Source organism: Arctopsyche grandis, chromosome 8, assembly GCF_051622035.1.
Source record: "Arctopsyche grandis isolate Sample6627 chromosome 8, ASM5162203v2, whole genome shotgun sequence".
In the NCBI taxonomy this organism is placed as follows: Eukaryota; Metazoa; Arthropoda; class Insecta; order Trichoptera; family Hydropsychidae; genus Arctopsyche; species Arctopsyche grandis.
The window spans coordinates 2,240,429-2,268,421 of NC_135362.1; the positions used below are offsets into that span (position 1 = coordinate 2,240,429).

General features: G+C 36.7%; 3 protein-coding genes across 12 annotated transcripts in view; 2 read left to right on the forward strand and 1 right to left on the reverse strand.

The window, feature by feature from the left end:
- The window catches only part of LOC143915612 (uncharacterized), an 854,026-nt gene that overhangs the window by 539,385 nt on the left and 286,648 nt on the right, over positions 1-27,993 (forward strand). The gene's annotated exons all lie outside the window — the stretch shown is intronic.
- Rbcn-3B (WD repeat-containing protein Rbcn-3B) lies at positions 300-27,942 on the reverse strand. 10 transcript variants are annotated; one of them, XM_077437207.1, is made up of 35 exons: positions 27,789-27,908; positions 24,847-25,092; positions 24,655-24,768; positions 24,434-24,577; positions 22,690-22,918; positions 22,480-22,612; positions 21,392-21,418; positions 19,675-19,765; positions 18,306-18,474; positions 18,134-18,235; positions 16,868-17,008; positions 16,704-16,782; positions 16,484-16,625; positions 16,350-16,407; positions 15,550-15,711; positions 14,748-14,862; positions 14,512-14,678; positions 14,348-14,442; positions 13,770-13,857; positions 13,601-13,669; positions 13,426-13,530; positions 10,128-10,300; positions 8,977-9,146; positions 8,677-8,823; positions 8,456-8,607; positions 8,269-8,380; positions 8,078-8,195; positions 3,853-3,994; positions 3,569-3,631; positions 3,249-3,431; positions 2,239-2,365; positions 1,918-2,161; positions 1,718-1,844; positions 681-851; positions 300-607 (listed from the first exon to the last, which is right to left on the reverse strand). In XM_077437207.1, the coding sequence occupies exons 2-35, from the start codon at positions 25,078-25,080 to the stop codon at positions 435-437; spliced, it is 4,566 nt and encodes a 1,521-aa protein (XP_077293333.1). In that variant the 5' UTR covers positions 25,081-25,092; positions 27,789-27,908; the 3' UTR covers positions 300-434. The 10 variants fall into 10 exon arrangements, with proteins under 10 accessions (XP_077293333.1, XP_077293336.1, XP_077293335.1 ...); XM_077437210.1 differs by lacking the exon at positions 13,601-13,669 and having other exon boundaries at positions 24,856-25,092; positions 27,789-27,942; XM_077437209.1 differs by lacking the exon at positions 13,601-13,669 and having other exon boundaries at positions 27,789-27,942.
- Positions 10,639-14,267, forward strand: LOC143916246 (uncharacterized). The gene is made up of 3 exons (XM_077437274.1): positions 10,639-11,876; positions 11,944-12,036; positions 13,104-14,267. The coding sequence occupies exons 1-3, from the start codon at positions 11,733-11,735 to the stop codon at positions 13,371-13,373; spliced, it is 507 nt and encodes a 168-aa protein (XP_077293400.1). The 5' UTR covers positions 10,639-11,732; the 3' UTR covers positions 13,374-14,267.

Consider the following 27,993-nt stretch of genomic DNA (forward strand, 5'->3'; position numbering starts at 1 on the left):
ATAATATAACAAAATCAACAATATTTGGATATTACTAATAAAAATAACACTAAATAATGATAAAAATAATCATCAAATCTCAATTCTATACAACATTACAGACGTACTAAATAAAATACTGATAAATACGTAATATATAGTAATTAAAAAAGCAAGTATTTTCAATGAATACTTCAGAAGAACTGATTTGTAAAATTTTAATATACATTTTTCACAAGAAAAGCACGAGTAGAATATTGTCGATGTTATTATGTTTATATATTTGTATATAATTTATTTAAATATACGTAGTATGTGTGTGCAAATTTTGCCGATAAATAAAATGCCGTCATTTCAAGGGATTGGAGAAAATGCGTACGGAGAGATTTTCCTTGGTTTCTGACACGTATATAAATTAAATACTGCATTTTTTTTTTTTGGATGGATGAGGTCACTTAAACGGTGAATCTGGTTTCCGAGCCGTCGGCGAGCGTCAGTGTGGCCTGCCGAGGACCCGACCAAGTCAGACGAGCTAGCCGAGCTGGACTGAGCCGAGCCGCATCGGCCAACGGCGCAGTGCTGTAACACTTGACGCACCTGGTCTGCGGAGCTCCGAGACCGAACATACCTAGATAAAAAAAAAACCAATGACAATTGTATGTTGCTGATGAATTTGAATTTGAAATCATAGTTAAGCGTACCAGTGGTGGTCTGCCAGAAGCTGAGACGATTCTCATTGCAAGAGTAGGTGACGAGGTGTTTTCCGTCGACGCTGAAAGCACATGCGCTGACCGGTGCTTGGTGAGCCGTCAGAAGTTGGCAACGTCCATGTCTCAGCTCGTATAGAGCCACTTGACCGCTGTGGCTTCCGACTGTAATCAGATCATCATCAGTTTGTACTCAATGCATGTGTATAAGATAAAATATTAGAGGTGCTACTTTAGTATGCAGTCTACCTTTGAATCACAGTCGACTATTTTTTTTTTATTTGTATCGTAGCAACAACCTGTTAATAACAATTTTTGTTTTTTCCTGCCGCCCCATAATGTTGTCGAAGCATAACTACCAAAATATCGTCAGCAGCGAAGAAAATACCGACTCTTAAAAACCTAATCTTCAATGAATAGGGCAAACCCTAACTTAACCTAACCTAACCTGACCCTTAAATAAATAGTTGTTTTTTTTTTCATCCATATTTTCAACATATTGTTGCGTACACACACTGGCAGTGCTCCGTCCAGAATGTCTTGATATCGCCTAAGTACTGCCTTATAACGGATAGGTCGCTCAGGGCATCTTCAACGTCCAGTTACTTCCCTATTGTTTAGGCATGTACCCGGATATGTATTCCTACGACACTCAGTCCCACGCTATCGGTCACTTCTTAGAAGGGACCAATAGCGGCCAATTCGGTGGCCATTGTTTAGCCTACTTGCACTTAGTCTGGAGATAATCCTTGAAACCAATTATAACGGTCATACAGTCTCTGGGATACTACTCGGCCTAATCCGATTGCACTTACTCGGCGTTGTACGTAACAATATCTTAGCAGCCAACACCTATTTATTTAAGTGTCAGGTTTGGTTAGGTTAAGATAGGATTAGCCAATTCGTTTAAGATTAGATTGTTAGGGTCGGTATTATTCAGTCTCAGACAGTGAGACCGCATATTAAAGTAAAAACGTGAAGGTAGATCGCATACTAATGTGGCACCTTATTACATATCTAAATATACAAACCGGAAATTCTTCTCGTAGCTGGACAATGAGATACTTGATTATACCGGCATATGGCCGGGAATACGTCACAAAGGCCTTTGCTCTTCAGATGAGACTGGTCTACGCAGTGCAACACTATATCCATTACCTAAACAAATAAATAAACATCAAATATCTCGAAACCATTATTTTTCATATTATATTGTCGAACTTAAACAGACCTCTACTAAAAGCTCTTGAACTTCTGGCAGCTGCCGATCGACGAGCAACTCTATTCCTCGCAGTACTTCAGCACGAGATCGGTGAAGAGCACCACCTCCACCGGGTGCAGCATTAGCGTTTCCGCCTGCAGCTCCTCCTCCTTGAGCGTTGTTTGAACCACCGCCGCTTCCACCACCACCGACAGTTTGTTGAGCAGCCGAACGAGCCACTTCCCGGGCCATTGTCGTGATGAAAGCAGCAGGTCTACACATCAAATCAAATCATTAATAAATTATATATGTATATATCACATTGAAAATAAACACTAGAGTCAGAACAACCTGGCAGTTGCGATGAGGGTGAGAGCGTGTCGAGCCGTCCGGCACGAGTCTGCTTGAGGAGTCAACGGCAAACCGTAGGTCATCGATGGCACTAATTTATCAGCGTCACAGCACATATCCAATAGTCCTAGAGAATTCAGATTTAATTGTAATAGTTGTAGCATGAGGGCTAACTATGTATATACATTTCTTCAGCATGAAATACTATTTATGGGTATTTGCTTACTGGTACAAAGAACACTGTTCGACAAGAAAAATGGTTCAGAGACGAGATATAACTTTTCTTATAGATCTATGCCAGTAAACACGAATCTGGTAATAAAAAATGTTGATTGGATCCAGATTCGGAAATATGTGTTTTTTAAATCGCGCAATTTTTCTATATCTTGGTGTTGTTCGGTCGATGTCTCAAAATTTGTCAATTTCCTGTTCAAAATGAATATTGAAATCTATAATCGGGTATTTTATCTTTCATTTGTAGTACTTTTCAGCTTTCAAATCTCTCTAAGTAGTCGTCCAGTTCAAATCAAAAGTCAAAAGTACGTATTTTCACTTGGGATTTTTTCCCACTGTTAATACTATTTTATATTGAGTTTTTTCTATTGAAACATGTTTATTGGGATAGTTTTCTGGCCACACTATTTTTTGTTTTCGTTTAAAAGGGTTAATTGGACGTGTGCTGAATTTTAAATCGGTGAAATTGCGAGCTAAAAGCTCGTACTAGTATTTACTCGTATTTACACGAATCTGAATTGAATTAATAGGGATAATATATTAAATTGTCTTTATATGAGAATTAAATAAAATTCCACTTAGAAAAATCATATTTCGACTATTCTTGTGGATTAATAACAAAAATTCTATTGATAACTGGCTTACGTCGATAAAATAAACGAATGTCTATACGAGACAGACAGACAAACACACAAACAGCGAAACAAACATTCAATTTTATATATATATATATATATACATAGATATGATATAATATATTGTATATTATTTCTTACCGAGCAGCACTTTACTGACATCTAAGTAGGGCTCCCAAACGGTGAATCCGCGTCCGAGTAAATCGACCGCGGCCCTTCTCAATGGCGTATGAGCCGGCAGCCGAGTGCTTCCCGGAGCCAGGACCAAGTGTGCCAAAGCCAGAGCAGTCAATCGGGATAGACTTCCGTGTCCGACGCCAAAACCTACAAGAGTTGAGGGGCGGCGTTAAAGTTTGAATGAATGAATATTCTGGTGATATATATGAAATGCAAAGGAAAACATAAAACCTATAAACGTATGAAACATAAAAGAAAGAAAATAACAGGGAATATGCAATCACCTTCGACTACAGAATTTTTACGACGGACATCATCGCCGGTGCGTCTCTTATTATTGGCCGCTCCTGGGTTAGTATATAAACAAAATTAAAATTCAAAAACATAATAAATGTCAAATCAAAAGCAAGACATACATACACACACACACACACACTCGATAATAACAAGCATTTGGATAAAAATATATACACATATAGGTGCGGGACGGGTCGTACAAATCATACACATTTAGCGGTCGGCAAAACAAAAAGATGATAATGTCGGATTCAAATAATTCGTAAAGTACCCTCGCTGGTTATGTCTTGTCCAAACTCGGCTCCAATCACTCCTAACAGTACGACGGCTGTGGTCTGCTTTCGTTTTAGTTCGGCCATTGAATATGGTTTTCTGATGGCTTCCTCTTCTTCCTCGTCTTCCAATTCTTCCATCTGAAAAAAAAAAAACGCTGTATTAACTACTATAATATTCAAAATAACACTATATACACATGTATATTTAGGAATGGTAATACTGAGAGGGGGAAAAACCCTTAATTGAGGGTTGGTAGTATAAAATTGAGCTTAAAAAATATATTATTTATTTATTTGGAAAATTTACAGTTTATTAAGTTACATAGATTGATAGTAAAAAAAATATAATTATGTTAAGTAAACCATTAATAATTTTCACATATAGGTAAAAAAAAGAAAAGCTCAAACATTTAAAATAAGAAAAGAGTAGGAAAATAAAGCACATGGAAATAAGGAACATGGAAAGTACACAGAATAAAATATAGCAATGTAATAAAAATAAGATAAATTGTAAAACGTAAATAGAAATTGGCAATTGATGAGTACGTAGTGATAGACGTGTAGATATCCAGAAGCATAACTATCAGCAGTTATGCGTATATGAATATAAATATACACATACATACTTGCATCCATAGAAGCGATACGGAATTACCGAGCAAACCATCACTCGTGATACCAATTGAGTTAAAATAAAATTAATAAAGCGAATTATATAGTTTTTTGGCAAGTATTTGTTCATAATATAATAATAAACAATGATTTAGATGACAATTGACAATAGAATTGAAAATAAAGTGCGTTTAGAAATATAAGAAAGAACCAATAATTAATAATGAAAACAAAAACCATAATATATGGGCAGAATTGATAGAGTGCGTAAAGATAGACGTATAAGCCTACATGCGTAGGTAAGCATAGACATATGTATACAAATGAACATGCATCAATAATTATAAACAAAGATATAGAACTATTGTTCAAATAATAATCATTGATGGCAGTAAATGAATCTGAACATATATTAACAAAGTGAAATATGGAATTAACCAGTTTATATTCTTTAACAATAATATTAATATTAAGACAATAATCAATAATAGAAGTGAAACTATAGTTATAAATAGAGCAAAAAGTATGGAAGAAATTACAGTAAAAAATGTAATTGCATGTACAAGTATATGTAATTATAAATGAAGATATAGAATCAATTATCAAACAACAATTATTGATGATAGCAATTGAATTGAAATAAGTATTAGTAAAATAAAATATGGAATTAGTTAGTGTATATTCTTTGATAATAATATTTATATTCAAATAATTATTATTAATAAAAGTGAAAATATAGTAAAAAATATGGTGGAAAATACAGTAAAAAATAAAGTAAGAAATGTAGATATAAAATATAGAGAAGAGAATAACAGGATCGGTAAATATAATTATCACATAAAAGAGAAGGTAAGAAAAATATAAATAAAAAATTATAATTGATTGCTTATTCATTGAAAAAATATTTATGTAATCTTTTTTAGGTCGTCCAAAGTCTTTATGTGTAGAATCTTTGAAGTGGAGTTTTTTCTTAAAAGTATGTTTGAATTTCTTACCCAGACGTATTGAAACCCCTTATCTTTAGCATAGGATTTTGTTTTGGTCAAAAGTTGTTTATTGGCAATGGTTAATTGATCATTTATGTAGATTTTGGTATTATCAACACCAACACCTATATCATTAACTGTGAGATTCTTGTGTTTACGGGTAGTCGCAACAAAGTCTTCTTTAATATATCTATTGATTAAGCTCACTACAAGTAGTTTATCCGAAGTGCGGGTGGGAACTCTTGTGATATAATTAATTTCTGATTTTGGAATATTACAATTTACAGTTTTGGAGATCGAGTCAAAAATATTAAAGACGTTTTCATTATTTTTACAAGGGATTCCTTTTATTTCAACATTGTTGAGCCTTAATCTCTGTTCATTGCTTGCGATTTTATTTTGTAATACATCAACAATATTCTGAAGTGACTCAATGTCTTTCACTTTATCCTCTACTGCACTTATCCTACTTTCGGCCTCAATAATCTTTGAACTGTTAAATTCACATGTTGCTTTGAGGTCGCTAATATCAGTTTTTATCGTTTTTATGTCCTCTGCAAGCGACGGCAGGCATGATATGTTACGTTTGATATCAAGGATCTCCTTAAGTAGTGTACCCAATGACGGCGAAGGTGACTCGGTCAAAGACTGAGGACTTTGTGGATTACGGCATCGTGGACACTTCCATGTAGCCCTTTTAGTAGCTCCCAATCTATTGTAGCCGCCTTCAGTAATTTTGGCACAATTAAAATCGTAATGCCTCTTACAATTAGCACATTGAACACCATTAGAAAATTGCGTTTCACAAGATGCACAACACTGCATGATTGCCAAATTGAATTGAACTAAAGGTTGACAATCTATGAAATTCACTGTGCGAACGAGAATGTATGGACTACCCACTTGAAACTTGAATTTATATTTTTTGTAATTATTATGAGTATATTGAGTATATTTTATAAGTACGAATTAAAAATAGCACAATAGGAACAAACTTTGTTGACAGATTATTTTTTTTTTTTTTTTTTTTTTTAAGACCGTTTAGGTACTTTAATTAAATATTATTTATGGAAGAGCTAATAACGGTGCGAATGCGTCATCGATCGACAACGAACGACGGCGAACTGATTATTTCAGTGTTTATAAAATAAGATTATTTTTTCATAATATTTTAGTTGCAGAGCACTATTTTTATAAAAATGAATAGTATTAGGGATTGCAATCCACCGTAATATTCTCCGGTTTACCGGTTTTTAATGGTAAATGAGAAAAAAATTGCACGGATTAGATAACTGTATATGGTTACTTTACGTAAAAAAAAAGGTTAACTTAGATTGAATCAAGAATAATTAAAAATAAATCTCAAATGAACAATGTCATATAAATACATAAAGTCCATTCGTAATAACCAGCGGCGTGGACTGGTGGTTAACATATTATGCTTTCGAGCAGAGTGGTCACGGGTTCGAGTCTCGCTAAAGTCCCGCTGCTGGCTAGACCTTGATTTGTGACTCTAGAGTTTGTTTGGATTAGCTTCAGTTTTATATACCTGCTTTCCATTAGATTCCTAAGTAAATCTATTTGGAAATTTTGGCGAAATTATCAACGTGGCGGGCTTTCAACAAAAAAGACGTCAGCATTCACATGGAAAAAATAGCAAACGTTCTCTATATACAAAAAAAAATGATGTTTTTTTTTAAATATCTTTACTTTCGAATATAAATCAAATTCGATTTACTTTGTAATGATGTGATTGATTTATTAATCTTAGTTGACACTGTATATCGATTGCTCGGTGCACAGATACAGATCTATTTTATCTTTCCATTCTATTGTAATTTGAAAGTATCTAAAACAAAAACACGTCCCACTCGGTGTGTTTTCGCCCTTATTATTGCCATCAAAATTCTGTATTATGTTGTATGTATGTATAATCCATTGATTGGATTCATTTCGATTATCATTTGAATGTAATTTTGTTATTCTCATAACAAACATGTTTAAATTTAACATATATTCACTCATTTATGCAATTATATTGTGTGTCCAATCACTACTCCATAAAACTTGAAATAATTCCTACCAGTTTTGAAATATTGCACGTTAAAAAACATACTTTTAACATACTTTTATAACCTTTTCCAATTATTTTAATACTATAGTTTAATTATGCAATGTACTACATATTTTGTCATGCCTTTATTCTTTACTTTTTAATTTGTTTTCCTTATATTTATCTTTTTCATTTTTGTAAAAATCTATTATTGGACTCGGGTGTTACATATATTATTTATTTACTTTTTGTGTTTTTTATACCTATCTCTGTACATCCTGTCTGTTGATTTTTCAATTAATAAAATAAAATAAAATAAAATAAAAATAAAAATACTTTAAAAGGTAGATAAATTTTCAACTGGTATACATACATATATAAATTATGTACCTTATAGAAAAAACTTGAACTATCTCAGAGCATCTACAAACTTAAATGTCTCAAAACATAAAAAAACTGGATCTAGTGATCTAGGGTTTGTTTTGCTTAGCTACAATTTTTATACCCGCTTTCTATTGGATGCCAAAATAATTCTAGTTGGGATTACAAATCTTTATTTTGAACACTCACTTTATCTTGGGTCTGCTGCGGAGCCGTAACTTGAGAATTGATCGATTCACTCTGCGTATAGCACGGCAAATACTGTGCCCAACTGTCGACGAGCGCCTTACGACCTTTCGGCGCCAATCTGTCGCACAAAAACACGTTAGAAACATTCTCAGACATAAAACGCCACAACAGAACGAATCCGGCACACGAACCGGGCAAGTTCGGCGAGCAGCAGAGCTTGCGCCGCTTCTCTCACTTCCAAACACTGATGCTGCCAACGGCGAGCCATCATCTCCACTTGAGGCCTCTTGAAATTCTTAGATCCTACAATCAAACACTTGTATTATAACATATCCAAGGATAAATACTTCTGTGCAATATAATATTGCAATAACTAACCGGCACTGATCAACTTATCGGGTAATAGGACGCAGTGGAGTGTAGCTAATAGTGACCATCCTTGTTTTATGTGAGCTTGTTGTTGACCGAAGGCTTCCTCCCGCTCTTCTTCGCCTTTGGACCAGGATGAGACCGACGCTCTGCCAGATGTTCTGAAAGTCGAAGGTCGATTCACCTCGAAGTCGTATTGGGTTGTGTTTTAATTATTTATTTAAGCTCACCTGTGCATCTTTCGGTTGAACTCTTGCTCAGGAATGAATGTCGCATTGTTCATAGACATGAGGGTGTTCGCCAAGGCTATGATAGTCAGCAAGTGATTAGACGTAAGAGTCGTACTCAACTCCCAGTGTAAACGAGCTGTGAATATCCTGAAAATGGTCAAATGTTAATGGCCGTATAAAAATGTATAAGACATTCAATGGATGGTTCTAGATTCAAGATTTAAGTTTGATTTGAAATTAGGAATTTAACTAAAGTAGTCTTAGTATATAAGGAGTAATACTGAGGCAAAGAACACTAACCTGGTGAGCATTTCCTGCCGGACCATTTCAGGAGGTAGAGACGCCGAACTGAACCCGGTCTGTGGCGGGATCTCTGTTGGGATTGTATCAGGAGCCAGAGCGTTCTGCCAAGTCGGCAACTGAACCGACATCTGTCCACCTTTCGACAGCACACCGAAGCTGACTGGTACCTATGTATGTAAAATCCAACTATTTATTTATTTATTTTTTACCAGGAAAACTCCAATGCGTCTTCCTGGCCAATTATAAAAATCCATAAACAATTTATAGAGCAACTAGCTGAACCTGGCATGCGTTCTAATGCCACAACAACGCATGCAATTCCCGTTCCCGGTTTTGGGCGGTTTTTTTTTTACAGAAACCATCACGGGCATGCACACAATAACTCATGCAAGTTTCATCGCAATCGGTTGAATGGTATAGGAACGCATACGTGACAGACAGACATTGATTTTTACATACATACATACATACATGTATGTTTACTTGAGGTGTGCGTGCATTCGCACGGCACATTTCAGGTATTATGTTCTAACGCATGCGCGCTTTATGTGTTCATGCGTTGTTGTTTATTTTGTACTTGGTTATGTACAGTGAGGTTTTTTTATTAGAACAGTGATGTGCAGTTGTTCTTTTGCGATATTAATGAACAACCGTCTCGTTCTCCGACGAAAGGGTCTCTTAGACTGTATTCATTGGGGGGGGGGGAGGTGGCCTCATGTTGAGGGCATTAAGGGTCAAATTACTTGACCTATTAAAGCGGGCTTAGTATGTATATATATAGATTTTACAGAGCATCGTAGAGACATCTATGGATAAATTTGAAAAACATTTTTGTATTTTTGAAGTATTTTATAAATAAGCAAAATCGATATGCTGAAAACTCGAATTTTGCGAGAAATAAAGACAAGGTTGTCAATTTGTTGGAACCGTTTCAATAAAATCAGATAAATTAACAAACTCTGCTAGGAAACGATCGACCTGGACTCTGGGCAGCAGCACCGGCCAGAGATTGACCTTTCACTTGAAATGCATTCAACTGAATGTGACCATTCAGTTGAAAGCATTACACGCTGACCACTGATCTATGCTGCTGGTCAGTAATGATATGCATCAAACAAGTGTATATATAGTTAATATAAGTAATATACCATAGGTCTGAGTAGGCCCAGCTTAGTCTCGCAAACTCGATCCAAATCAGGATCCAAGCCCCACGCGTGCAGGAGGGAGAGTAGTATTTGAGCTATTTCCATGGAGTGGCTCGGTTCGACATTGGCTCCGGTGCGTCGACTGCTTCCTGAACCTTGAGCGTCCAGGTTGTTTGCTGTAACACAATTCAAATTTAATCAATCAAGTTCTACAGCTCTGTGAAGAGGAAAAATTTAGAAAATAGGGGATGAATCCAGTGAACGGCAGCTATGACATTTTAAGTTGTTTAGAGGAAAAAAATAGCTGAAAGCAGGGTTCTACCCGCCATCTACTTGACGCAAGTTACAATCCCCACTACTGAAGTTATGTATATCACACGAGATTTATAAATCAAGCTGATTTGATTCAATTTGGCGCTAATCGAAACCCCCATCACTGACGTCAAGTATGGCTTAACATACGATTCAAGCACGGCTTAACCCTTTTGAGTGCTGACGTTTTTTTTGTTGAAAGCCCGCCACGCTGAAAACTTCGCCAACATATTCAACTAGAATTACTTAGAAATCCAATAGAAAGCCGGTATAAAAATTGTAGCTAATCCAAACAAACCCTAGATAACTACCGCCGAGGATTTCGAGTTTTGTAAAGGTGTGTTTAGACACTGTAATATACCTTGCAACAATATAAAATAAAAAAAGTCTATTAATGAATGTATTTTTCCAAAACTAGTTCCAACTTCTTCATTGTTGTTAAAATGTAATGCTCATAATCTAAATGCCAAGCCACAATTTAAAATACTCGGCAGCTAGGGATTTCCATCGGGAAATTTTGCTATGGTTATAAATTCAGAAATTCCGGTGTAAACCAGTCTTTATAAACATTAACAAATGTTCAATACATTTTTTTTTCAATGCTACCTGGAAATGCTTAGCGGGTAGTATTCTTGTTTACTCTATACATGCTCAAAATACAACCCATATCGGCGTGTTTCAGGCCCATGGACTTGTTGGCAAAACGCCGATCGGCGTTGGTCAGCATTCAAAGGGTTAAATTTCACTTTCATTCGATGTTTTATCGCATTGTGTGCAAAAACGATGCTCCACTAGCATTTCAAATAACCGAAGTGTTGCCAGTGTAATAAAAATAAAGCGCGTTACACACAGACAGGGGGGCAAGTTTTGAATCTAGTTACTAGCATGCGAGTCATCGTCAAAACGGCTTTATATAGTGCGAGCTTTTGGAAGCAGCTCGCATGCTCCTAGCAAGTAACTGGTGCGTTCTCCAGCTCATGCTCCAAGCTCCTAAACGAATTGCGGAAACAATTTGAGCGATTGATAAATATAACGTTCCAAGGTTTGTCAATGATGACCGCATTCTGTTCCCTGGTGAAAGCTCGGGTACGTGACTTTTGGACAGAAACATGCGTGAGCGGTTTGTCACAGTTTTACGCGGCAATGGCAAGGTGAATCGGCTCAATGTCAATTTTACGTCAAATGCCTCAAATTTCAACTGAACTTATCGAAGATTGCGAGCTGATGAAAGCGAGAGAAGAGTCTAGGATAGAAAGCGGCAAAAATGCAAAGTAGAACACAATACGTTTGAATAGTATGAGAAGGACATTTAAGTGGTCCTGTTTTTTTTTTATTCAAATACCCACAGTTTATATACGAAAGAAATACGGAAAATTGAGTCAGTGGTGGTTCGTTTGCACAATAGACAGCACACACACTTGCCAGACCATGAAGTTTGTGGTTAGTATTTTTATTTAATTGATGTTCTTTTGGTTAGAAGTGGATTTATATTGATGTTGATTTTCAGGTGGCTTTGCTCATTATTGGACATGTGCTCTATGCTGATGCTCTTTATAGGATACCGCCAAAGACTAGTCAAAAATATCCGATCGATGTTGGAGTAAGTATTATAGAATAATGAATTTTCGTAGGATACATGGATTTGAATTTTGAAAAAATGTTGAATGGAACATACTTTTTAAAGTGAAAACTTCTTTACGCGCGTTAGAGTTTATGAAACAGATCACGTTACGAAACGTTGCACGCCATCCTCTGCACCATTGAGTTAGAGTGGCTCCCTTATCCTTGATATTTACCTCAAAAACCTAACATATTTCTTATCCAGAATATTTAACAAGCTAATTATGTGTAATTATATGTTCGTCAATTTTTTATCAAAAAAACCAAATTGGCAATTTTGTTAAAACTTTTTATATCCCGTATTTCCTTGACATTCACTTGAAAAACCTAACTTATTTCTTATCCGGCGGATTTAACAAGCTAATTATGTGTAATTGTATATTTGACAATTTTTTTCTCAAAAAACCAAATTAGCAATTTATCCAACACTTTTCATATCCCCTATTTCCTTGACATTCACCTCAAAAGCCTAACTTATTTCTTATCCGGCGTATTTAACAAGCTAATTATGTATAATCGTATATTCGTCAATTTTTTCTCAAAAAACCAAACTGGCAATTTTGCCGAAACTGTTTACATCCCCTATATTTCCAGTCTAAAAATTATAATGAAATGAAATATGTGTTCTTTTTATTTATGGATCATAATTTAACTCGCATATAAACTAGCGAAAATTTGTATTCCAAAAAATTTGTAAAATTTTGCCGCCAATTCACACAATCGCTAAAAAGTCTGAAAATGGCCATAGCCATAAGTTTTGATTCCAAAAAGTACACATTCTCCAATCATACAAACAAAAAAAAAAAAACAGAACTACATATTTATTAGCTTCACTTGGTTTTTCATATAAATTCAACAAAAAATAAAGTAGGCAATAAAAAAAAAAAACACCATTTTCACATTCACATCAAAAGAACGTGCCCGAATTGAAAATTTCCGTTTGTACATTCCGTCACACGTCGAAAACCGAGCACGTCTCCGCGAGGTCGAGGTCAAGAACTTTCTGCAACCACTCACTCACACACTCACACCCAATTCGAATTTCAGCTCACGAGCTCCGAACAGAGACCATCAGCCCTGAACTCGATCCGGCGATACAACGAGGAAAAGTCAATGTACGACCGACTGAAGAAGATAGCCTACAAGCCACAGACGATACTACGCTACTATTACCATCCACGGGAGGCCATGAGATTCGACTACCAGGCTTTGGTGCCGCAAACGAACGACTACACACCCGTCATCTACAATCCCGGACTATGGAGAGGCAATCACGGCTACGGCTTCAACGAATGGGGCGGCCAAGGAATTGTATAACGCAATATTAAAATAAACCATTATTTATAACTGCTTGTATTATATTACATACGTCTGTTAGAATCTGCACCGTGTCCTTTGAAGCCGACGCTTTCGGCCTTCGCTTGAAGTTTCGTCTGCACGTTTTCGGCTCCCTCCTTCATCTTGGCGAGGATACCTGAACGAAAAGTTCAACGGTTGTAATATCAAATTAACGAAACTCACCGGCTCTTAGGTTTAGTACAGACCGTGTTTGTCTTTCTCTTTGAGAATGCGTTCCATGTCGCCGGCTTTGTCTTTCACCCTACCGAAGAAGTCTATCCCGTGAAAGACATGTTGCAAAATTCGAACAATGCCACAATGTATTTTAAAGCAACGGAGACAATCAATTAGCGTATAATCAAAAGCGGTTCTGACCTGATAGCTTCTTGGCGGCGTCAGGACTCGCCGATTGGGTGAGAGCTGCCGCTTTGTTGTACTCGGCACTTGTTAACAATCCTGCTGCCTGAATAGACAATATAATAATATATATTATATACAGTCGAAGTGTATTTTCAGTTGTAATATATTCCGACTGGCGATTTAGGTCATACATATTCGAATACAATTCAACTAGTAAATTATATCGCTACAAGCACGAATACACTTTCAACAATGTGCGCCAGTTGTAATATAACAGTTGAGTTTTGACAGCTCTGATGTTCAAAACAAAAATGGGACTTTCCAACTCAATTTATGAATCAAGTGACGTTTTCACAAAAACCTAACCTCTCCATCTAGTCTGGTACCAACTTATAGTTGAACTGTATTTTCAGTTGTAATATATTTTTTTACCAGTTGGAATATAATTCGCCATATGAATCAACTTATACGAGTTAGACGGAATATATTTCACATAATAAAATATGAATACATAATTTGATTTTCATTTTGGTCAACATGGTAAAGTTCTAGTAATTCATGGTGAGTAACTTCATATACATATGTATACTTACTTCCAAACTGGCGGGACTCATCGCCGAATATTCTTCGCTGAGCAGTTCAACGATCAAACCTTCGATGTCGAAGAACAATATATGACTTTCAGGATCTAAAAACAAAACTCATAATAATCATACATTCAGTGGGTGAAAATGTAGACTATTAGACAGAGACACACCTTTCGGATTCGCACGATGCGGCTGAATGGCGAGCGGAGCCCGACGATTGCGGGAAGCCAAGCCGGCCCCACCCAGAGCTCGTCCGGCCTGCTGCAACTGCTGCAGCTGATGCAGACCACGTTGAGTCGCGTGACGAATCGCCGAGAGATTCCGATGCCTCAAACCCCTAAAATGTACAATGTTAATAAAACCACAAACACAACTATGTATATATAAATTCCCGCAAAGAGCTAACCTGAAGAAGTGAACGGCAGGGTTGGCGAGACCATGGGAATCTCCACCGCCGGCCAAGGTACCGGCTTCTATGGCAGCCTCGTCGCAAGCTATGAGAACCTCCTCGGCGATCATGCCTGAAATCAACACACCAATATTGAGATTATAATATGCTAATTTTATTATTATAAGAATGGAAATACAGAAAAATATATAAACATGACATAAAAATTCTTAACTGCACAAACTAACTCAACTGTTCTAATTGGTCGCGACATCCGTAACAGAGGAAGTGGTGCAGGAAATGACGAGAGATGTGACAAATGTCAATGGCACCATCCCGTGAGTTTAAGAGAAGGAGGCCGTGACGAATGGGAGAGTTAAGATATGCCGCAGTTCTTGTCAGAGGAATGTGAAAATGGACGTATGTCGAAAATGGCATATTCTTATTGATCGATGAATCAATGCGAGAAAGAGACAGCTATATTTTCGTAAGAAGATATTGTATTTGTCGCTTTTGGCGCATGGCTATTGAGTCATGTAGTCGCCTGTTGGCCTTACCTATGTGCGTTTGCATGTCGATGCTTGTCATTATTTTTTAATACAAAAATAGTCAAAAACATGCTATAGGACTAAAACTTTTTTATGTTGATGTATAAAAAGATTAATAAGATATATATTGAACCCATTTGTATTGATCATTTGCAAAAGCTGTATTTAAAATACTGGGGTCTTACTTGACCCCGGTTCGGGACACTCGCTCGATCTCGACGCCCCGCCTTCAAAGGTTAATAGTATATAATATGTTGAATGTTTGTACTGACCGTGAAGAACTCGATCTAGATGTCCCGTGTCCATTTGCCAAACATAGACACTTCCATCGGAGCATGCGATGACCATGAAGTCATCCAGCGGTCGCCATTTGATGGATACAATGGGGAATAAGTGTCGGGATGCAAGAGTTACGCATTTCCTTTCGCTTAAACCTAAATGAAAAACGGTTCATTATTTCATTGGTATACACATATGTGGGATTTAGTTTTATAACCTAAAAAAATGCGTGCATGAATGATTAAGTTCGCATGCATGAGTAGAATGAATGACGAGGTTGGTAGCATGTGTCGTAACAGTTTAGACCATTTCAGCGCTCCACCGAGTAAACAATGTTTTAAACGACGAGTCTTCTGACAACCAGATCCTACACATATATGTATATAACAAGCCTATATATACGTTAAAAGTGGACTCGACAAGATTGGTAAACGGAAAATTTCGCACGTGGCAATCTAGCACACGACATTGTTGTCTCGTGCTAGCTCATTGTTGAAAATCTCGAATACAGAATATCTGACACTCGAATTTTCATTAGCGTGATAATTCGTGTGGGTGACTCTCGGTGGGTGTAGTTTCGAGTACCAGATGTTCCGTGTTCGAGATCGCCATGTGTGAAATTGTTACCGAACCGACAAGATTATTAAGTATAAAATTTCACTTCATAATAGGCATTAAATAGCCTACAATAAATAGCCAAGTCAGGCTAACAGGTCTATGCAAGCAATTCAACTATGTTTTGACTTTCAATTTCAACTCGAAAGTTGTTTGTCGAAAATGTATATCTACTCACTCAATAAACACACGCTGTGATCCGACGCAACTGAGCAGATGCATTTTTGTATCCTCGCCTGCAAAGTAAGCACGTTTAAGCATATAAATAGTGCATTTTTCATATTGTAAAAAATTATAATATTCTAAACATACACTGCAAGCGTCCGGTGGCACCAGCAACTGCTGAACTTCTCCAGCATGCACGCAAAATCTATGCAACAAAGTTCCGGCGTACAAATCCCACAGACATACGGCAAAGTCAACACCCCCAGATAGTAAATGAGATTTATCATATCTATAATATAGAAAAAAAGCTTAGTAAATCTTAAAAAAAATAATAATATTATTTAAGGAATTTATCATATTCCATTACCGTTGATGAATATGATGAGGATACAACAAGCAGTTGACTCTTCCACTGTGGCCGAGCAATAGCTGATGGGGCGGCCAATCTAGAAAAAATAAAGTCGAAGATCAAAACAAAATGGCGGAGCTTCTAGTTTCGAACGCTAGTAAAAGTTTCGACTTTTAACATACCGTGAAACTGTTGATGGGTGCCGTGCAGCAGTTGCAGCATTACGGTGTGCGTGGCTGGTACGATGACAATAGAGCCGTCTTCTCTGCCGACGACCAACCGACTCTGTCCGGCGAGGTATACGGAAGCAGTCAATTTGATTTCTGTATAAAAAATAAAACATTACATAACTATATACATACATACTATTAAGTGAACTTGCCAAAGTCAAATACATCATTCGTTCATCTGCAGTATTGATGTCAGTCAAGCCCAGCATGACATAACTTGTATCACCACATAAATAACGCCACATGCAAGCGATTTACTTGCGTCTGTGTAGACGTGTACTCGCCTAGTTCCTTATACATGTTTTCCAGCATATCAAAATGATTGAACGTATGTGCATTCATTTTGTACCTTCATTGTCAATTTTCAACCTAACTAGTAGGAACACACTCAAAAGTGCGGCAAGAGATGTGTACGTGGACTCCAGCTGTGAGAGGCGTATCCTCATGACTTTACTAAAGGTCTCTTTATACTAGCATAGCACAGATCGGCAACTGCACGTAAACAACAGTACGAAAAATGTTCTTTATTACCTTCTATATGCACATATTCATATGTAATGTAGTGTAGACGTAACCGACACTATCTATTAACTAGTGTTGTGTCCGTTGATATTTCAATTGGTGGTTTTGGGAAAAGAATTGATACGTGCATTAACTAAAAGTTGGATGTATAATAATAATAATAACAAACAACAACAGTTGTAATCGAAATCGAAAATAAAATCGATATAATGGCTCTTGATAATTGTAATATTTGTTTACACACATACACCCAGCCGGCCGGCAATTTTTTCTAAACACCCTCAGAAACAAATTTCGCCTATGGCGCTCTAATCTAAAATTTTGTATGGCTTTTGGCGCTCTAATTTTAAATTTTAAAGCGCCTTTGACGCATCGAGCGGTGCCCTATCTTATTTGGCGCCTTCAGGTTATAAGTTATTAGGATTGCTAGCAGTTTTAAAAAATAGGACAGGATTGCTAGCCTGTTGGTACCGTTTCCAATGAACTCTGATAGGAAACGATCGACCTTAGAGTCACACATCTAAGGTATGGCCAGCAACAAATCCAGGAATAGAACCCGTGACCACACAATCGAAAGCATTACTTGCTAACCACTGATCTATGTTGCTATTATTATTAAAATATAAATCAAAACTTGAATCACCAGTCATATAATTTTTGTGAAATTTTTCGCTACTGAACAAATCATTTGAATACCTGTTTCGTCAATGTGATTCAATTGATCTAAAATTCCGACTGGTCCTGGATTCATCTCGGCCCACGCCAGATTCAAGCTGATGTTTATCGTAGCAGCAATGGCTGTAAAAAACACATATAAATGAGTACTTGTTATGAGCTTCATGAAAGTTCCAATTCATAACTTGAATACCTGGGGGCCTTTGAGGCGGCGGAGTAGACGGCTGAGCTTCCGGTACAACCCACACTGACACGACACCTTCGGAATCACCGCGGAGGAGCAGAAGACGACGGCCCTTACCGGCAGCCGTTGGGCCGCTACCTCCACCGCACATCTTCATCGCAGGTGGACATGAAAGAGTCTACAAAGCAAGATCCATATAAATTTTACATCAGACTATTTAAACTATTTAAAAGTTTTGGACCATTGTGGCATTACAGGAAGAACCTAATGCGCCACAATGGCCTACATAAGATAATTTATAAAGTAATAAAAATACAAAGAAGGGAATGTCTTGCACCTGCAGCCTGTTTAGCTACAAATACACAACAATCCTGCGAGGCCCAAATGGAAGAAAGTAGATTAAAATCCCACTCATACATCACATTCAAATTATGAAAATAATGATGAGCGCAGACTACCAGACAAATAGGTTAAAATAATATCCGATAATCTACGCTCACCAAGTTGGAAAATATCGCATTCAGGCACATCAGCAACGATTTCATTGAGAAGTCGAATAGCTCTTGGAATAGGAGCCATTCAAAAAAGAACTGTGCGAGCAGGAGGTACAATCATCAAATGATGATGTCTACCATGCACATACTTATTAGGGACATAAAGTCTGAACTGTTCCAGTGACAACGGGCATGACGTATTACCACGTAGTAGCTGGAGAACGAAACGAATTAATGAGAAGTTTCTGCGAAGTTCAAGGGAATTATACCCAAGCATGCCCAAACGGAAAGGAGTAGGGCAGAGATATGGATAATACTCATACTCTTTCCTATAAAGGAAACGAACAAATGCTTCTTGCACTTTTTCGATCATCAGAGAGTAATTTGCTTCGGGCGGATTCCACACAATCGCATTATACTCTCGCTTACTTCTTACAAGCGAGTTGAAAAGCAAGCGAGAAAACAGAGGGTTCGAGAATAACCTAGCATATCTCAAGACAAATCCAAGTCGACGAAAAGAAACGTCAGCGACTGTCTTGATGTGGTTGTGAAAGGTGATTTGAGGATCAAAAGTGATACCCAAATCGACCATAGATTCCACACGCTTCAACAAGACGGATCCAATGAAATATCCGTGACAATAGAGCGAATGCGCACGTCCATAACTCATAATGGCACATTTACTAATATTAAGTTCAAGTCCTAAACTGGAACTGAAATCTAAGACAGTGTTAATATCTCCTTGAAGGAGAGAGGCTTGCCTCTCATTCTTAACAGCAAAGAATAATTTAACGTCGTCTGCAAACAAGAGACGACATAAAGCATTGCGTAACACTCTAGGGAGGTTATTATTAACTATTGTAAATATATTATATTATATTTACCTTATCTCCAGGTTGAGCTAGTAGACCATACAGGACGGGATTGTCCGTATCCACAGAGGGACTGTGAAAGCCTTGGTTGTCGGCGATGCTACTACGGAACGAAATAGAATATATTCAAAACAGAACATAAAGATATATGATATAACAAAACGCGTACGAAAACAATATACGACGTACATAGTAGTAGTGAAGCTGTTTTGTTATTTACTGTTTTTTTTTGTATAGGATGAAGGCTGGTAAGTTGTGGTTTTACCATTGCTGAACGAACACTTTATACTGGATCTCATTTATGTACATATGCTTCCGATCATCTCCTACCTACCATTTTATTTTATTTAAGAGCATTTTTATTTTAGTTTAACATCGCGATAAACTGAATAGAATATACAATGTTCATAGTCACCGTTACGAGTGTGTGTTAAATCGGACAAAAACCACAATCTGATTTGATCGGAAGTCTTACCCGCCTTCACCTTATCAAGCTCTTATCAAAAAGCGTTGACGTTAAGCTCACCACCATTTAAAGCTTATGATATAATATATTTAATATAATGTACTAATTAATCAGGGAAGTTTTAGTTTAGAAGCGTGCTGTTATTATAATATGAATATATTTGAAATGTAATATATAAGTATAGTGAATTTACAAGGATTGTACGACAGCTTTACTCGGCTTGGCTCTAACTGGACCAATATTGAAATATAATACACAATTAGGTAGTTTAAGTATTCAGAATTCGCCGTCAAGTCTGTTTGTGACCAATCGGAGAAGTTGAGCTGAGATCAAAAACATGGTCAAGTTTGTAGTTGAAATTTTCCAGTATAAATTATATGTTTCATTTGAAATTTTAATGTATGCAAATCAACCATTATGTGATATATAGAAAAGCGACCATCTTGTTTTTTTTTTTAGGTTATGTTAAAAATCACAGTTCTGGACATTTGTTGACGAATATAGAATTTATAACAGTTGTTATAATTCGAAAGTAGCCCAAATGTTTATACAGACATTGGTCCTTTTAGAATCAAGCAACAGGATTAATTGATTATACAATTACAATATACGGGATAGATTGAGGCCGTCACATAAGAGCGACACAGTCAATAACGGGCCCAATAGTAGACGATAAACATATGGCAAATCAGATTCAAACATATGATTTTGAAGTCTTCTAGTAATGATGAATCTACGATCGAGCCCGCCTGACGGCACAGCAACAGCCTCATATAAGACTACAAAGTATATATGTATACGTGGGATAAACAATAGGTGCAAATGACGACAATGAAATGATTGATGAAGTTGAGAGACACATGCAGAAGCTAAATAAATATTCACTATTTGAGGAATTCAATATTATATAGCTACGTTTACACTGATGGTATTACTGCCAGTCTGTATCGGTGAGCTTACGATTGAAATTTGAAGTGCCAGTGGGTCTATTTGATTATTTAATCTAAGATTCGTTTCTGATGCTTGCGAGCGTGATATAGAACATTCGCTGGGGACTCATGGAACATTCAGTGCCACTGTTGCAGCCATCAAAAACGAACTTTTGCCCAATATTTATTAATTCATGTACTAGATACTGTTTATGTTTCCGTAGATTGGTAGTAGTACTGACCGTGTGAACGGAACCTGAACGTATGATTTTATTTCACTTATACGGCAAGCAAAAGCACAGTAAAGCAATGCATTATTTATTAGTGTTCTGACCTACTGACGGCGCGGCCCTTCAGCTTGCTATAAAAAGGAAATTAACAAAATAGATAAAAAATAGTGAGCGATTTAAAAGAAACTATCATACCTATTTTCAAGTTTGCAATTCAAAGTTTCGGCACGTTCCAATATAAATTTAAAAAAAAAAAGTGCGAAACATTGAAAATTGCACATAATAAAGTTAATACATTTTATTACATGCTGAAAGTGTATTGTTTTTTATTATTTTAATAATTAAAATACATTAGGAATGCATATAAAAATATATATTAACACGTCAACTGTATTTCTAGCTTAATTAAAAACTGGCGTATAAAAACTGGAACACTATGTAAGCTTAGTAACTGTTGAGTTATTCATATTGTTAATAATAATAGTTCATGTTAATCAAAAAATCATTAATCAATCAAATTATGTTTAAAAACAAGAGCGGCAAAATTCATGCATAAGAATTTTTAAATAATCACATATATCGACGATCAAAAAACATTGTCAAGATAAATGCAGCGTTTATCAACGTATTCAGTTCCTATATATATATAGGTTTTTCATTCCAAATTGACCTTTTTCATTTCAAATTCTTTCAATTGACATTGAAAAGTATTTAAAAAGTAAATCACATATCAATTTGAAATGAAAAAGGGTCAGTTTGGAATTAAAAACCTGTATATTACATACATAAGTTATGAACGATTTAAAAAAAATTAAATAGACTTTGAAAAACATTGCCCGCTATGAATATTTAAGCGTTTTCGATAAACTAATCTTTGCATAGTATTATTGACTCGCACTGAAGCTGTCACTTTGACTCTCATTTTACATCTAGCCCAAATTTATAGCAGTCAAATTGAGAACTAGACTTTAGACTGCTAGTATATATTGCAAATATTTTAATAGTTTATCGAAAAGTTACTAAAACATTCGTCCCACAAGTATTATTATTATAATGAAAAAAAAACGGAATGGCGATACGGATAAAACAATGATTTATGTGAGTGCAGAAAATCAAGAAAAAAATTCCGACAACCGAGTGTCTCCGTAATTTCCGTCGCAAATAATTTCTATCACAATTTAAAGATCCTTACTTTGCCGGAAGCTTATACATGTATCCCTTGCCTTCGTCGGACCAAACTAGGATCCTGTCCGGAGATAGGAAGTCGCCGGACATCCAACGCTCGCCGACGGGAGCGTTGATGGAACACAGCACGGAGAAGTCACCTGCAAAAAAATCAACTCATAAACGTATTGTAGATTTTCAAATAAGCCAATGGACTCTGCCGGGTTTATTTTAAGACCTGCGTCGTATATCTGACAGTATTTGGCGCAGACGACGAGGACCGTTCGCTGGTTGTGAGCGCAGCAGTTCAACGACAGCGCGTTGAGGCATCGGATCTGCTTAGATTCGTTCTCATATATGGGCTCGGCTGATTTGTTTTCGTGGCCTAGCAAAGACCAGACTTTAACAGTTCCGGTGATTGTTATCGCCAGTACGACATCGTCTTTCCTTGAAGATGGCCGTAGAACCTGAATATAAAAGAAACAGTGAGAGAAAGAAAACATACATGTTACAGTCCAAATGTTCACTCCAGTCCGTTCATGAACATACTACATAGTTTGCTCAAACAGGAACTATTATTTTTAGTTTGAGTGCCACAATATGCGTCCACGAGCTACGCGACGATTCACTGTCAAAGCTTGGGACTACCCCTCAATACATCATCGCTGTCGAATCTGCTATTCACTTCGAGCAGAACTCGGTATCAGATTCAGGCCAGCACCACATACATCAGAGCGGATGGATCACAACCGCAAAAATTTCATATTTTGTATTTGAATTTATTTTTTTATAAGATTATAATTTTTCTTTGTATCGTTAGCACTAGGGGTGAGCACAGTAGGGGCCCTACGATATGGTCGTGTTTGCGACTACTTAACTTCACATTAAACAGTCGTGTTTAAAACATACCGACATTTCATTCCTTTTGCACCCATAGGTGTCGCATAAAACTTTAGACATAAGTATTTAGAAGGGAAATCCTATGAAAACCACATTACAAAGTTGCTATAAATCCCATTTCCATTTATTTTTTTGAAAATTGCAACCCATGGTAAGCATACATACATAGAGGATGAGGACAAACGATTGAAAATACTTAAACTTATACTAATATATTGTGCATGAATAAACTAGTTCGTTTGACAATTTTTTTTTTTTTGTATACTACATATGTATTTATTTATAGTTAGTTTTGGACCATTGTGGCATTACAGGTAGAACATAATGCGCCACAATGGCCTACATTTGATAAAGAAAAACAAAAATAAAATACATAAAATAAGAAGCAAAATTGCAAAGGCAGAAAAAACATGTATATGTAACTGGCTAAATTGATTTGCGTATGAACAAACTAGTATGTTCATGAACGAACAAAATAAGGATTTTGAAATAAGAAATAATAATAACCAATAAGAATTTCGATTAAATTGAGTTAATCAACCGTTTTCGAGTGTAAAAAGGTGATTTAGCTGGGTCTCGAATTCTAAAAAACTCATTTAGGTGATCAAACAATCAGAATGTTCTCTGCAAATTTATTAATAATAAAATAAATTTAAAACTTATTCACATGTATGAACCCAATCTTTTCGTTTTTGAAGTTGAACACACTCCATCTTCCGAGTATTAATGATATAAGCTCTCGATCAATATTAACTGAATGGCTAACCCGTCAAACGATAGTTAGTGCTTAAACATTTAATTCTTATTGAAATTTTGACTTTTGTAGATATCTCTACATATATGTAAATTTTCAGAGTAATGAAAGTACGACAATTGTATTACCCAACACATTTGTACGCAAATGTAATTACTAAGCCGTACATTCTCCCTCTAATTAGTAAATTGCCTGTATGACATCCCATACCACGTTTATATTTCATGTCAACCAAAAGTCAACAAATATGAAAGTGGACACATTTATTCGATCGCTACTGTATACACGATTAATACAACGTCAATTTCAAAACATTCAAAACACTTACATGAAGAGCTGATATCCAATCTGGATGAACTTTAGAACTGAGCGAGAACAAAATCTCCAACGAGAACGGATCCATGATCAGAATTTCAGCATAGTATCCGTTACAGAATAAGCGTAGATCGTCAGAGTTGCACATATGATAGGCCTGCATGACAAACAAGACAGACAGTTGATAAAACGCCGAACGCCGTCGATATCGTATCACATATCGTCGAAACGAACCTGAATATTAGTATGAACTTGAGGTAGTTTGACGTGTTCCCGACATTTGCCGTCGATCAGATCCCACGTGCACATCTCCCCGGCCTCCGACGAGCTCACTATGAAGTTGTTATCCTGAAAGTACGAATTGAAATGCTAAAATCCGTCCGACGCGTGTTTGGCTTACGGTTCGACGTGATGTATTCTATTGACTTGGATTACGGAAGCTCTGGATAAGCAGAGCACCGGCGCCGAGTGGCCGACCAGCAGACACCGCGGAGTCATCTTCAGCGTGTCGGGGTCCACCTGCCATATGCATATCTGTCCGTCGTAGCAACCAGTGACGAGCGTTTTCTGGTCCCGCGACAGGAACACGGACGAGATGCAGTGGGTGGGTGCGTTCTTGCCCCACAGCACGACTGGCACCACCAGGTTAGTGCCCGGCATTTTTAAAGTGCACTGAAATAATACCAATTTGAACATATATCATTATACGAACGCATCTTTGAACATTTCGTGAAGTCTATTGTGGAAAGAAACGGTGCTACTTTAGTATGCGATCTACCTTTGAATCGCAGTTGACTATTTTTTTTTTATTTGTATCGTAGCAACGAAATGTTAATTACAATTTTTGTTTTTTCATGCCGCCCCATAATGTTGTCGGAGCATTTCTATCAAAATATTGTCAGCAGATACATATCTCTTAACCAAATCTTAAATGAATAGGGCCAACCCTAATTTAACCTAACCTAACCTGACCCTTAAATAAATAGATGTTAAAACATATCTTTCTAAGATATGTTTTTTTGTGAAAATATTGATGAAATTAAACTTAAAAAAAAGATATCTTAGCAGCCAACACCTATTTATTTAACCGTTTGCCCGCGACCGTCTTCTATGGAAGCTTTGCGCGACAAATCTGTAGCGCGGCTGTCTTCCATAGAATTTCTGAACTTTGCACGGGATTTTGAGCCTTATATACGCCTATTTCAACTGTTTTAAGGTTCAAAATTGGTTGAATATATTACTGAGAGTTGAATGCCATCTATTCAATTTGCTTAAAATGAATATATACCAGTCAAAATTAGTTGTTTGTGGAACCATACTGAAACCTCGTTTATGTGACGTCACCTCTGTTGAACAATGGCGACCATACGTCTCAATTGTATGACGATTATTTAACAATTAAGCCAAAACTACGAGATATATTATATATTTTATTGTTTAAAATAATACTTTATGTGTTAATTAACATATCTGGTTACTTGAGTAAATATTAAAATCTGTATTTAAGGTCGAAAGCTCGATTGCCAAATTTGCGAAAAAGGTGCCGCGTACAGGGCTTGTTCGCTATATTTATTGCCGCGGGCAAAGGGTTAAGGGTCAGGATAGGTTAGGTTAAGTAAAAATTGGCCCTGTTCATTATTCAGTGTCAGTGTCACGCGCGAGAACTGAGACTGTATATTAAAGTAAAAACGCGAAGGTAGATCGCACACTAAGGTAGATATGTGAAGGTAGACCGCATACTAAAGTAGACCCGAAGAAACTTTATCGAAAGCGAGACGGTTTTATCCTGTATGGTTAGTGAGTGTATAGTGAGGTAATAAAAAACAAATATTTTATTTAATAAAACGGTTTTGCATATTTGATTTCTAAGAGTATTTGAAATATTGAAAAATATGTAGGAATATCGATAGATATGTATATTAAAGTTTGATGAAGGTATTTTTATTGTATTTACATATTTCGATATTGAATTTGTAATAACCAGCAGAATAGACTAGTGGTTAGTATATAGTGCATTGAACAGAGTGGTCACGGGTTCAAATCCCACTGGTTTCTGCTGGCCAGACCTTCGATTTGTGACTCCAGGTCGATCGTTTCCAATCAGAGTTTGCCAATTTATCTGATTTTCATTGAAACGGTTCCAACAACTTATCCATTTTCTCGCAAAATCTCGAGTTTTCAGCAATCTCGAATTTCACTGAACAAAATGCTGCAAATTTACAAATTTGACCATAAATGTCTCTGTGGATGTTAATTGATGTGTATTTACTGAATTGCTCAAAATATTGCAAATTTACAAATTTGAACGTAGATGTCTCTGTGGATATTAATTGATATGTATTTATGTGTTTCTTTATGTATAATACTAATAATGTTTGTACCAAATGTACAACGTTTCTGGCCAGGAAGGCCTTCCTGGTATAAATTAAAAGATAAAATAAAATAATATATTTTTTTAATAATAGCTATAACAATTTTTTTGAAAGATCAATGAAAAATTTTGCCTTTAAAACATTTCAAGGTCGTATTAATTTATTTTTTAAGGCTTAATAAAATTACAAGTATTACACAATACTCGAGGTTACAATTTTTTGATTTTTTTGAAATTATTCTTGGAAGCATTTATTTGATATGTCTAAGCGTTCGTAAACAAGCAATGAAAAGTTTTATTGAGCGGCTATTACGAAAATCCATTAACTGACATATGTGTCATTTAAAATTAAGATATGAATGCTATTAATTACACATTTTCACTATATGTACGTATTCGGAGAGAATTAGCGTTCTAGGTGTGTTTAAACTTAATAAAAAATGTATATAATATAATAAAATTAAAAAAAATCTAACGACAAGCTGTTATTTAAAAAAACACATTCACTCATGTATGCATTGTGAATATTGCGGAATTATTTTCAATCATATTTTTTATATAAAAAAAAATGAATTATTGATATTTTTGTACGTAAATGTAAAAAAATACCTACATACACGTACTACAAAATTTGATCTTGAAATGTATCGCAACGACGAAACAAATTTATTGCATGCGCGCAAAGTCGTCAAAAACGAGGGTAGGAGAGTAAGAGTAAGAGTAAGAGTAGGAGTAAGTTGGACGTTGGCAATTCGATCGATGAGGCGAAAGAATGCGTCGAAAAGACATTGAAAAGAACAATAAAGCGTGTGATGTGTGACATAAGTGGCTTCCGCTTCGAGATGCGATTCAACGGCGGCCAACGGAACGAATCGTTATGTCAAATTGATTTATGGGCAGAGTGTAGAGTGTAGTGGAAACAATGGGCCCCTCGTTGTGAGGGCGAGGCGAGGGGCGTGGGGGGCGGGCGGGGTGGGGCGACGGGGCGCGCGCTCACCGGGGCTGGCGGGCGGGGCGGGGTGGGGGCGGAGGCGCGGGGGGCGACGCGAGGACGAGTCGGGGAGCAGCGCCAGGGAGACTGAGCGCTCTGCGCGCCCGCTCTCCGCTCGGTCACTTGACAACCGGCGCGGCAACTTCACCACATCAAACATATTGACATTCGACTTGCGCGCCGCCTCTTTTGCACGCTCTGCAACTTCCTT